The sequence below is a fragment of the Gopherus flavomarginatus genome, chromosome 5, assembly GCF_025201925.1.
Source record: "Gopherus flavomarginatus isolate rGopFla2 chromosome 5, rGopFla2.mat.asm, whole genome shotgun sequence".
Taxonomy (NCBI): Eukaryota; Metazoa; Chordata; order Testudines; family Testudinidae; genus Gopherus; species Gopherus flavomarginatus.
Window position 1 is genome coordinate 27,346,237 of NC_066621.1, and position 13,417 is coordinate 27,359,653.

General features: G+C 49.6%; 1 protein-coding gene across 3 annotated transcripts in view; it reads left to right on the forward strand.

The window, feature by feature from the left end:
- The window catches only part of KDM5B (lysine demethylase 5B), a 207,948-nt gene extending 196,162 nt beyond the window's left edge, over positions 1-11,786 (forward strand). For all 3 annotated transcript variants that reach the window (XM_050956074.1, XM_050956076.1, XM_050956075.1), the window contains 3 exons: positions 6,164-6,318; positions 6,857-7,183; positions 10,933-11,786. In XM_050956074.1, coding sequence (XP_050812031.1) covers positions 6,164-6,318; positions 6,857-7,183; positions 10,933-11,064 — 614 coding nt within the window. In that variant the 3' untranslated portion in view covers positions 11,065-11,786. The remainder of the gene's footprint in view (positions 1-6,163; positions 6,319-6,856; positions 7,184-10,932) is intronic.
- The last annotated feature ends 1,631 nt before the right edge of the window (positions 11,787-13,417 follow it).

The following is a 13,417-nucleotide window of genomic DNA, read 5'->3' on the forward strand; positions in this document are numbered from 1 at the left end:
CTCCCTCGTCCCTCTTCAGGGACACCTCTCATGAGCAACTCCCCCTACAGGAGGTGCAAACGCTCCTCGCCAAAGGAGCCATAGAGGAGATACCGGAGCACGAGCGGGGCAAGGGGTTTTATTCCCGCTACTTCTTGATCCCCAAGGTGAAGGGGGGTCTCAGACCAATCCTCGATGTGCGGGAACTCAACAGATAAAGTTGGTAAAGTTGAAGTTCCGTATGGTATCCCTGGGGACCATTATCCCATCCCTGGATCCTGGAGACTGGTACGCCGCTCTTGACATGCAAGATGCCTACTTCCACATAGCCATCTTCCCACCTCACAGGAGGTTCCTCCAGTTCGTGGTCAACCGGCAGCATTTTCAGTTCGCGGTCCTCCCGTTCGGCCTCTCTACAGCCCTAAGAGTATTCACCAAATGTATGGCTGTAGTTGCCGACCACCTTCGCCGCAGTCGGATACACATCTTTCCGTATCTGGACGACTGGCTTATCCGTGGGACCTCCGAGACGCGAGTCCTCAGTCACGTCCGCATTGTCAAGAACCTTTTCCTACATCTAGGTCTAAAGATCAATGTGGAAAAATCGACTCTAATCCCCACTCAGAGGATAGTTTATTGGTGCCACCTTGGACCCGACTCTTGCCAAAGCCTGCCTACCACTGCCACGGTTCCAGGCTCTGACGGCCATCATCCGGAGGCTGCAAGCGGCGCCGCTAACTTCGGTACGCACTTGCCTCGCTCTCTTGGGCCACATGGCAGCCTGCACGTTCATAACGAACTATGCAAGACTGCGCCTACGGCCCCTCCAATCCTGGCTCAACTCGCAATACCGTCCAGCCAGGGATCCTATGGACATAGTCGTCACCATTCCCTCAACCATGCTAGACTCCTTCCACTGGTGGCTGGATCCCTCCATGGTGTGTGCGGGGCTCCCGTTCCACCCGCCCCAGCCCTCGGCATCCCTCACAACAGACGCATCATCCCTCAGTTGGGGGGCTAACCTCGGGCACCTACACACCCAAGGCCGTTGGTCACCTCATGAACTGGACCTTCACATCAATGTCTGAGAGCTGAGAGTGGTCCGCCTCGCTTGTCAGACGTTCTAACAGCACTTACACAACTGCCCTGCATCGGTATTCACCAAGAACACAACAGCCATGCACTATATAAACAAACAGGGTGGCACGAGACCTTCACCCCTGTGTCAGGAAACCTTACGACTATGGGACTTCTGCATAGCCCATTCTATACACCTCATCGCGTCCTTTCTCCCAGGAGTTCGGAACACGCTGGCGGATCGCCTCAGCAGATCCTTCCTTTCCCACGAATGGTCGCTTCGCCCGGACGTTGCTCTTGCACTCTTCCGGAAGCAGGGGTTTCCCCGGATAGACCTCTTTGCATCCCGCGGGAACTGGAAATGCCAGACGTTCTGTGCCTTTCAAGGCCTCTCACCGGGTTCAATGGCGGACGCCTTCCTTGTGCCGTGGACGATGCATCTGCTGTATGCCTTTCCACCGTTTCCACTCGTCCACAGGGTCCTACTGAAAGCACGCAGGGACAAAGCCCACTTGATCATGATAGCTCCAGCGTGGCCTCGACAGCATTGGTACACCATGTTGCTAGACCTATCCATAGCCGACCCTGTTCCCCTGCCTCTTCACCTGGACCTGATCACCCAGGACCACGGCAAGCTCCGTCACCCGGACCTTCAGTCGCTCCACCTCACGGCATGACTCCTGCATGGCTGACTCACTCTGAGCTGCGTTGCTCCACCCCGATGCAGCAGGTACTCCTGGGTAGCAGGAAGCCTTCCACTAGAGCTACATATTTGGCCAAGTGGAAGCGCTTCGTGTGCTGGTGCATGGAGCGGAACTTCCTTCCCACCGAGGTCTCCATATCCAACATCTTGAATTACCTCTGGTCCCTCAAACAACAGGGCTTGGCAGTATCATCTCTGAAGGTCCACTTGGCTGCCCTCTCTACATTCCACCCAGGAGAGGATGGCTGCTCGGTGTTTTCTCATCCGATGGTGTCTATGTTCCTTAAGGGCCTAGAGCGCCTCTACCCTCAGGTACGCTGCCCTGCCCCAACGTGGGACCTTAACCTGGTTCTTGCCAGACTCATGTCCCCTCTTTTTGAACCATTAGCAACTTGCTCCTTTCTCTACCTCCCCTGGAAAACCACTTTCCTGGTGGCCATCATGTCCGCGAGACGGGTTTCGGAACTTCGGGCCCTCACGGTGGACCCCCCATATACTGTGTTCCAGAGGGACAAGGTGCATTTACGACCGCATCCGGCCTTTCTCCCCAAAGTGATATTGGCCTTCCATGTTAACCAGGAGATCTTCCTCCCTGTCTTCTTCCCAAAACCGCATTCGTCTCGCAGGGAGCAGCAGCTACACTCCCTAGATGTTCGTAGAGTGCTTGCTTTTTATGTAGAGCGAACTAAGCCATTCCGCAGAACCCCCCAACTCTTTGTCGCGGTGGCTGAGCGGATCAAGGGGCTTCCTGTCTCCTCGCAGGTGATTTCCTCCTGGGTAACGTCGTTCATCCGCGCCTGTTACGACTTGGCTCACCTCCCATCGGGCCACATGACTGCGCACTCCACCAGGGCTCAAGCATCATCAGCTGCTTTCCTCGCTCATGTGCCCATTCGTGAAATCTGTCGTGCAGTGACCTGGTCCTCGGTCCGCACCTTTGCCTCCCACTATGCCCTGGTTCAGCAGTCTAGGGATGATGCAGCCTTCGGCTCCGCCATATTGCACTCTGCAACATCTCACTCCGACCCCACCACCTAGGTAAGGCTTGGGAATCACCTAACTGGAACGGATATGAGCAATCACTCGAAGAGGAAAAGACGGTTACTCACCTTTGTAACTGTTGTTCTTCGAGATATGTTGCTCATATCCATTCCACACCTGCCCTCCTTCCCCACTGTCGGAGTAGCCGGCAAGAAGAAACTGAGGAGCGGACGGGTCGGCAGGGGTATATATCCAGCGCTATGGTGGCGCCACTCCAGGGGGCGACCTGCCGACCCACCGGAGTTGCTAGGGTAAAAATCTTCCCACGAGCGTGCACACGTGGCGCGCACACCTAACTGAAATGGATATGAGCAACACATCTCAAAGAACAACAGTTACAAAGGTGAGTAACGGTCTTTTTCCTAGCATAGATGGTCTAACGTGGACCAAACCAGTATAGGGCCTAGTACAAATAGCATCTTTCCACTTCTCTCAAAAGCCACCCTTGTTGCTTACTGCCTTTCACTCCAGACATTTGTTGCTTCAGATTCCAAGGTCTGGCCTTATATTTAGTTTTTACTTTTATGTGCTGTTAATATGGAACTTAATTAGTGATAATTGTACATTTATTTACGTATTCCACAGTCAGTTATGGATTCAGTACACGTTTGATTTGCACAGAGTCCTTGTACAAAATTATTAATGTGTTTACATAAGCATTTTGAGTTATGCCTTAAACTGCTTTAAAAGCTCAATGGAAAAGATGGGTGTATTAAAGCTTAACAGTAATTATACAGTGAGAACCAGTTTTAGGTATCAGTCTTTCATTTCAGTTAGAGATTTACGAAAGTATTGTATTAGTAACTTCCCCCGCCCATACTTGGCTTTACTGTGGATTCGCTCCATGGTTTTGTATCCGATTCACCTTTTTCCTTTGTGATCCTGAAAATCTTTTTCCTTTGATTCAAAGGACGATTATTTAACTCACTCCTTCATGTTACTTCAAATTGGTGAGAAGCAGCCAAGACAGGCTGAGGGACAGGCATCTATCAGCTGCGATAGAAATCATAACCCAGACACTGAATAAGTCATTTTTGATAGTGACCCAGAGAGTTTGACAGGGGCCATTCCCAGTAAAAGTCTCCACCACCATATGACTGCCCACAAGTTACTGCACAGGCCTTTATCTTTTCTTTAGTTACTTCATTTTTCATCTCTAATGACAACAATGAATCTGACCAGATTTATTAGAGATGTTTTGCACAAAGACTGTTAAGCATAAAAAATCTTCCCCAAATTTTCCTTTTTATTGATTTATGTACTATTGCCAGTAACGGATTTACCATGGCGCCAGACCCACACTCCAGGGGGACCCCGGGCAGGCCTACTCTTCTCCGCGCCCCCACCCCCCCCATTCCTGTGGGGGGCAGAAGCTTGGTGCTGCTGGCACTGAGGCTCCTGCTGCAGTAGGGCAGCCAAGCTCCCCCTCCCCTGCCTTTTCTCACAGCTTGCTGCGTTCCTGCTCTCCCCCTCCGTGCTGCCGATCAACTGTTTGCCGGCAGAAGGGAAGGGGAAGAGCAGAGCTGCACCATGCTCGCCGCTGGGGAGAGGAGGCAGAGAAGAGGCAGAGGAGGAGCCTTGAGGACGGGGGTGGAATGAGCATACCTATTCTGTGAAGGCAGCGCTGCGCTTCCTGGCTGAAAAAAGAAGGTGCTGCTCAGTTCCCTGGACTTTGCAGCTGGACACCACCTTCTGGGTCCTCATGCTCATTAAGCTCCCTTCTGTGTGCTGGAGCCATCCTTCATTTTGTACAACAGTGAGTGCCAGCAGTGGGGCAGGGGAACAGGCAGTGGGGAAGGAAGGGGCATGGGATGGGGAAGAGAAGGGGATAGGGCAGGGATTGGCGGCCCACGGCCCACCAGGGTAAGCCCCCTGGCGGGCCGGGCTGGTTTGTCTACCTGCTGCATCCGCAGGTTTGGCCTATCGCGGGTTCCACTGGCCGTGGTTCACCATTCCAGGCCAATGGAGGGCTGAGGTAAGCAGCATGGGCTGAGGGACGTGCTGGCCATGGCTTCTTGCAGCCCCCATTGGCCTGGAGCAGTGAACGGCAGCCAATGGGAGCTGTGATCAGCCGAACCTGCAGATGCAGCAGGTAAACAAACCAGCCTGGCCCTCCAGGGGACTTACCCTGGTGGGCCGCATGCCGAAGGTTGCCGATCCCTGGGATAGGGGAAACGGGCCCAGCATGTGGATCCCCTTTGCAGCAGCTGGGGCTCTCCTGTTAAGCAGGCCCATCAAACCCTCACCCTGACAAAGTCTACCTCCCCTGCATCTGTACCACACCGATGAGCCCCCCCCGACACCCTCCCCACTGAGCCCCAACCACCTACACCTAGAACCCCACCCAATTAACCCCTCCCGCCCCAGTCTCCCCTCCCCCCCCCGCGCACTGAGCTCCAACCACTTTCACTTGGTCCCTCCTGCAGACTCCAATTGCCCCTGCACCTGGCACCTCTCTGTGCATCCAGATCCCCCACTGAGCTGCCTGCACCCAGACAGCCCCCCACAGAACCCTCTTACCCCCATCTGGATACCCCCACACTAAGTCCCTCTGCACTTGGATTCTGCTGCCAGGCTGAGCCTCCCTGCCCACATCTGGTCTGCCTGGGGCAAAAGGGGCAGGGCCCCAGGATGTTTCTGTGGCAGGCATGGCCCTTGCTCTATGTCAGTGTCAGGTTCAGCCTCACTGCCAAATCCCTGTCCCTGGGGGCCGGGGGAGGCTGCAGAGTATTCTCGCACCTCCATGCAGCTAGTGGCCTGTGCTCCCCACGTCCATGGTGGAGCTTCCACTTTTGTTTATTGTTTAAAAAAAATCATAATTTTAAAATATTATGCACAGAATTTGATGCAGAATTCTCTCAGGAATATGGGGCACTGTGCAGCTGTGATGGCGGGATTGTGAAGTGGATGCTGGACAGTAGGGGAGCTGGGCAGGGGGTATGGTGAGCCAGCGCAGTGCTGTGCAGTTGTGGTGGGAGGTCACCGGGAGGGGTATCAAGGCAGGGGGTGCTGGGCATAGGGATCTGTAGGAGAAGTCTCTGGGTGAGGGGCACGCTGGCAGAACAGGCCTGGGCAGGCCAGTGTGCGTCTAGCAGTTTTGAGTATGTAAATAGTGCCCTTGTGCTGGGCTGAGTGGGGCCACTACCGCCGCACTGCACCTCATTGCCCCCAACCGGCCCCTCGCTCAGCGGACCACCCCCCATCACATGCCCTATTTCCCCAGTGGGGGCCCGCAAATATGTTTGGCACTGGGCCCACAAAAAATTAATCTGGCCTTGACTGTTGGGAAAGAATTTTCTAAATCTCTGTATTTATCACAAACCTTGACATTAGAACATTAAAATGTTTGTTTTGTTGTTGTAGCCATTAGCGCAGAGCTGGATGAGCTGCTGATGGAAGCCCATTTGCTACAGGTTTCACTGCCTGAAATACAAGAGCTCTACCAGATCTTATTCACAAAGCAGAACCCTGTTCTGCAAACAGAACAGAGGTCAGCAATAGGATCAACAAGTGAAAAGGCAGGTATCTGACAACACCACAGATCCCTCTGTTTGGAACCCTTCCCAAGCAAAGAGGTTCTGGCTGGACTCCGTAAACTTCGAAAGTGTGTGTGTGTCTTCAGGAGGGGTTGGGAACTTTGTGCAACTCTCTCTGCAGGTTTCTGTGTCTGTAAATATAATTTGTGTTGCATTCCTGCATCCTAAAACTGCATTTACTGGTCATTTGTATGACTTAATTATGGCCATTCTGATTCTAATAGTAACCAGATACTAATGAATCCAGTGGGGAAGAGGCTTTTCCTTGGAAACTGGAAACTTATAAAGCTGCTTTTGGAGGAGAGAAAAAAAGGAGGGAGTCACTCACTCATTCCAACTCTTGCTTTGACCCAATGTTCAGCCCTTAAGAATAGCTGCAGGGTGAGTGTGTTTAGTGTGCCATAGAGGGCGGCCCTCCTTTCAGTGTAGCGGTGGATGGGTGGTATGTTGGAGGGGAAGATAGATCATTGAATAACAGATTAGAGTCCTTAGGGTTTTGCTTCAATATCCTTCCCACTAGAACGAGTGCTGCCGGGGGAAGAGAGATGGAGTTGGTTCTGTGGAGAGAAAATTAAAGAGGCGCTTTGAAAGAGAGGGCTTCTGTGGTGAGAAGAGAGCAAGAGTAAAAAAACTGAAAACACCCAAAAAGAAGAAATTGAAACTGAATCCCTCCAAGGATCTCAGCAATAGCAAAGTGGAGAGAGAGCGAGAACAGCTTTTTGAGGTGCAGCGCTCCAGTGAAAGCCACTTGCTTCCCTTGGATATGTCGTTCTCTGAGCAGGAGGACTCGGAGGATGAAGATGCAATCTGCCCTGCGGTGAACTGCCTGCAGCCTGAAGGAGATGAGGTCAGTGAATGGGAAGCCTGCTGTGGGGCACCAAATGCAGGGAGCAGGTGATATCGGAACTGATCCCTAATCCTTTTGTTAGACCAACATTATCGACAAAGAGAGTGAGAGCTATTTCAGAAACAGGGGCGGCTCCAGGCCCCAACACGCCAAGCGCGTGCTTGGGGCAGCATGCCACGGGGGGCACTCTGCCAGTCGCCGGGAAGGCGGCAGGTAGGGTGCCTTCGGCGGCATGCCTGCGGGAGGTCCACTGGAGCCGCGGGACCGGCGAGCGGCAGAGCGCGCCCCGTGGCATGACGCTGTGGTTGAGGCGACGAAATGTCTAGAGCCACCCCTGTTCAGACACTGGGCACCTGGAAAACCTAAGGAGCTCATCCTTTCCTTTAGTCTCTTCCCTACAGGCACTCTTCTTTGAGTACCTGGCAACTATTGGAACTACTTAGAGTTGAATCACATTTTCGTAGGAACTTCTCCCAGTGTCTCCAATAACTCACTTTTCAGATAGACAGAAGTAGCTCTTAAAGGTCCATTTGGCAGCTGGCTGCTGCTTGTTGCATCTTCTATTAAGCTTGGAGGGAGGTCCTTACAATTCCAGATTTCTTACAATCCTACTGTGTTTCTTTGACAGAAAAGCTACTACTGTTTCTCCTTAAAGGCTGCTTGAAGGGCTGTTTTTAAAAATCTTAGGTTGTGTCTACACACAGTTTCCATGAGCTAAATCAGTTTCTCAATTGAAATATCAAAATCAACACAAGCCCCTTTGTGTGGACATTCCTAAATCAGTTTAAGAATGTTTCATGCCAATTTAATGTAGTTTGGCTTGTCACCAAATAAATTGACATTAATCACATGGTGCAGCTGACCTGCCCATTGTCAGGCTGGGCCCATGCCTCACTTTCTCCACTGGCTGGATGGTTCTGGCTGAGCCAAAAAAAAATCCCCTTTCCAGGGTAGACAGAATCCAAAAAGGCAAACCATACCAAATTCCTTGGGTACTGCCCCCTCAGAGTCTTGGAGCACCTTCATTTTCTCAGGGATTCTCCCCTCTTAATGCAAGGGTCTCAAATGGGCCTTTTAAGGCTTCTTTAGTAGGTTTCTTCCTTTAGCACTTCCCCTTGCAAAGATCACTACACCTGCCCATCCTTCATCTCCTCCGTGGCAGAGAGAAACTCGACAAGTCCTACCATATCCCTGGTCCTCCCCCAGACTGAGGAAAGGAAGTCTTTTTATATCCAACATGCTTTAGCATCTAAGGGTTACTGGGCTACAAGTTCCAGAATTTTTTTGTTGTTGAGAGAAGTCCTGTCTCAGGAGTAAGCTGAACTCTGTGAAAGGTATAAGCTTTGTGATACCGCTAGTAAACCAATTTGTGTGCCCACACAAAGGTGGTTGGTCTAATTTAACTGAATCAGTTTCTAACCCAATTTAGTTTAATTTGTGTGATTTCTGAAAGTGGCTAGGGCAGCAGTTCTCAACCCGTGGCCCAGTTAGCACATAGCTGCAGCCCAGCTGTGTGCTAAAAAAAATTCAAGATTTGCTGCCCTGGTCTGATAGGGAGCGGGGCTGGCTGAAGGAGAGACAACATCTGGCAGCTTGCAGGAGGGCTCCTGCCAGGAGGGGGCTGGTGAGTGCAGCAGGGAGTTGGAGAGTGGGTCTCTGGGCAGGTTTGGGGCGAGAGGTGCCTCTTGGCTGTGAGGGAGTGGGCGGTGCTGGGAACCAGGGGTTTCATAGACTCATAGAATATCAGGGTTGGAAGGGACCTCAGGAGGTTATCTAGTCTAACCCTCTGCTCAAAGCAGGACCAATTGTCAGACAGATTTTTGCCCCAGATCCCTAAATGGCCCCTCAAGGATTGAACTCACAACCCTGAGTTTAGCAGGCCAATGCTCAAACCACTGAGCTATTCCTCATCCCCCATTTTGCAAGGTGCCAGGTTTTAGCTGCCTGGGGCTCTACTCCTGGCCTGGCACAGGGATCCGGGCTACCTGGCCACTCAGGATGGGGGTCCAGAGGCCAGCTACCTGGGCCCATACAGTGGAGTCCCAGGGTCCAGCTGCCCAGCCTCTCACCGCAGGGTCTGGATCCCCCACCTAGGGCACCCGTCCTGGCCCACTCTGTGGAGGGGGCTCTGAGCAGGGGGGCGTGCTGGGCACAGGGAACTGTAGAGGGTTGGGGGTGGGGAGGTGCTGTGATTCTCAAGCTGTGGCCCACATAACACATTGTGGGCCACATTTGTGGCCCACAGTAATAAACCACTGGGGTAAGGCCTTAGTGATGCAGTAAGAATAATGCATGGAGCTCAGCCATTGCTTCTCCCTACACCTCTAACAGGTAACATGGAATGAGGGTTTTTTCAAACAGAAATTTTCATGATGACATCACAGGGTGGAGCTAACAACTTCTTGGTCTATATCCTTCTGGGTTTCAAATTAATGCTGTTCTTATTAGAAGGACACAGTAGATTTAAAACTTATATTACTTTATGTATATTTGTTCTCAGCTCTGGTTAAGTTACAACATAACAGTGATTTAGACAGAGAACGCCTTCTGTTCTTCTGGTAACTTTTGACCAGATTTTAAAGGTGTTTAAGGGCCTAAAGATGCAAATAAGCACCTAGTGGGATTTTCAAAATCACCTAGTGCCTAACTCCCTACATGATGACATCCCTGTTCATTGCTTTTCTGGAGGAGTGCACACCCTTTCTCAGCCACTCAAGGAGTATCACCAGTACAGCTTCCACATAGAGCTTGGGAACTAAGATGGTCCCTCTTCCCTACCTGGAACTGTTCCCAAAGTCAGAGAGGAGAGCTAAGCAGTCACCATCCTTTCAGACTCCAGCACCAAACCTGGCAGGAGAGTGGAGGAGATGCTAGGAGAATGTCTACATTGAGCCAGAGTGATGCAGTGAAGGGATGGCAGGGGGTGCAAGCAAGCTGTGACTCCATCAGTGCCCCTGGGATACAGGTATACGAAGGCTTCATGGCTTGGGCAGACAGGAGCAATGGGAGATTCCCTCTCACCCCTGCATAGCCAAACATAATGAGAGGCAAAGCTGGAGGGTGGAGGCTTCACACAGGCCCCCCTCACTGGGCTGGGAATGACTGGAAGGAGGGAGCTCTGCATAGACCTGGGGAGAGATGTGGGCATGTGGAGCCATCCTTGAATTTAGCAGCAAAGAGCATTCCACCCTTCACTGCCTGTACAGGAGGCTGGGAGAGCACCAGAATCCCAAAAGAAAATCTTAGGGCATTATAGATTGTTGCCCTCATGTTCACTGAGCATAGAGACACACTCCCCTATGCAGTAGAAAGCACCATGTGGCAGCAGGCAATTGATGTGTCCAGTCCCAGGATTGTACATACACAGCAGGGGCTGAGTTGTATATTCATACCCCCTTGGTGTCTGTGTTAGCTCCCCTGCTGTTTGTGAGGGTTGCGCACAGTGACGAGAGAAAAACTTCAAAAAAAAAAACCCCAATTCAAGCCACCTCCTCAAGGTTTTAAACTGTGTGCGAGTGGTAGGGAGGACACTGCACTTGACCAAACCGCTTTAGTTACATTTGTGAAACTGACCACAGTGCAAGAGCTGACTGTGCCCCTAGCAGTCACTAAGCCAGTCCCTCAGGGTAGGATGTTGGCTGGTTCAAGTAGGTAGATTGCTAAGAGCTTGAAGATAACTTACCACAGAAGGTTTGCACTTTATCTGCTGCCTTTCTCTGAACACTAATCTGTCTGCTCTTTGCAATTAGGTGGATTGGGTCCAGTGTGATGGCAGTTGCAATCAATGGTTCCATCAGGTATGTGTGGGCATTTCTCCTGAGATGGCAGAGAAGGAAGACTACATCTGTATCAGCTGTACTGGGAAGGACTCTCAATATTGAAAGTAAAACTCACCAGAAGTCAGTCAGGACTCCATTAAGGAAGGTTATCAGAATTTCTCCATAAAGTCACAGGGCTGGTTTAAGAGCCAGGCTGCAAATGGTGCTACTTCTATCCTCATGGGATCATTTTTCAGAACGCAAACAATTTTTGAAACTTTTGTATTTTTTCTCTTGAGCTATTTGTGGTTGTTGAGATTTGAAATGCTCACTGTTTAGTAGGGGTTTCCTCCAGTTTGGAAGGCATCTGAAACATGCACCTTTTATTGTACAGCATTCAATTACCTCTCTCTGGGATATACCAGCATACATAATTCAACTTGGTTTAGGTGCAGAAAAACTGCACCATGAATCCCAATAGATCCTCTTTTGAGGATATCCCTTGTTTACTCTGTTAACTCTTTTTGGAAACTTTAGTTTTTTTCACTTTGTATTTTTTTTGTAGACTAGATTTATTTATCTGAGCAATAACTTCTATGTCTGGTTGCAGTGACTGGAATTACAATTCTGAACAGCGTGTTGGTGCTTTTAGCATTGGTTGATGTACAGAAAGCAAATGTTTAGGTCCTAGTGTCACTGATGGACTAGCGCAGTAGAAGACAGAAAAAGCTCTGTAAAGTAATTGCCACTGCTGTATTTTGGCTTTCTCCTTTTTTGGGGTAGCTTGTATCAAATGTTGCAGTTTCTATTGTGGAATAAACCCCTGCTTATGTTATAAAATTAAATGGTGGTGTTTTTAGAGAGCTGGAAATGCAGTTTCCCTTTCCTTCATGATCGGTTTTTACATTAGTGGGCTCCACTTGCTCAAGAAAATTCCACTATTTATTTCTTTATTTTAAGGAAAATGAACTAGAAAAGCCATGGTATTATCTTTTTACCCTGTCTTCAGTGTTGGAAGAAGAAAACAAGATCAAATTATTCACACTAAATACATTTTAAAAAAAAAAACCTTCTATTTCAATTCAAAAGGATTTTCTACCAGATTGGATTAGATAAGGGGTCAGGAGAAAGCTGCCAGGGGGATCTCTAGCATGAGCGTTTGGGGGAGGAGCTGCTGCTGCTGTAGGGGTATGAGATACAATTGACTCATCAGAGAACAGGCATGAAGCTGAGGTGGTACAGCTCATCTCCCCCAGTCACATCTAGCTGTTGTCAAAAGGAGTGGTTACCCCTAAAGCTGGGTCAGCAGAGCACTTGCTTGTGATCTACCGAGAGCTGGCTGGTCACATGGTGCTAGGACTTCCTTGTTTCCAGATCCTTCCACTCATTTTAAGGCGTTTAATGGCAAAGAGCCTGGATGCCCATAAAAGCAGCTGTCAACAAGGAAGAGTCAGTCAGTCTAGGGACTGCTACTATAAGGACTGCCTTCAGAGGCATAACTGCCAGTGGGGGACAGAGCTGCCAGCCATCATTGGAATAAGAATGCCATGAGGAGAAAAGAACAAGATAGCCAAGCAGTGTGTGCACAGGAACAGGTGGAGAAGAGGTAAAGGGGAAAAACGCAAATGCAATTTTAGGTTGCGTTAACAGAGGCATAGCATGCAAGTCACGGGAGGTGATAGTACTGCTCTATTCGGAACTGGTTAGGCTTCAGCTGGAGTATAGTGTCCAATTTTGGTTACCAATGTATAGAAAGGATGTAGAGAAACTGGAAACGATCCAGAGGTGAGCAACAAAGGTGATCAAAGGAATGGATGCAAGCCATATGAGCACAGGGTGAAGGAACTGGGTATGTTTTGTTTGGAAAAGAGGAGATTAAATGGTCTTTAAATGCTTGAAAGGCTGCCATAAAAAAGATGGCGAGAAGTTGTCTTCTCTTGCCAGAGAGGCTAAGACAAGAGGCAATGGGTACAAACTACAGCACAGCAGATTTAGATTAAATATCAGGAAAAACATCCTAACTGTAAGAACAGTAGGATTTAGATTAAATATCAGGAAAAACATCCTAACTGTAAGAACAGTAGGATTTAGATTAAATATCAGGAATAACATCCTAACTGTAAGAACAGTAGGACAATGGAACAAACTGCCTAGAGAAGTCATGGAAATTCCTTCATTGCCGGTTTTCAAAAAGAGGCTGGATAGCCATCTGTCTTGAGTGATTTTAGACACAGCCAATCCTACATTTTGACAGGGGATGAGACTAGACCCTTGCAGTACCTTTTAACCCTATGGTTTTATAATTCTATTAATCAAATACTGTTCAGTAAGATAATTTTGGCCTTTTGAGCCAACCTTCCAGTAATGTCACATTCTGAAAGGGTGTGGAAACCTGGCAATGTGACAGCTTTTAATAGTCCAAGTGACAGGAACACATTTCTAAAGGATATACAGCAATTCTCTTCCCCAGCAACAA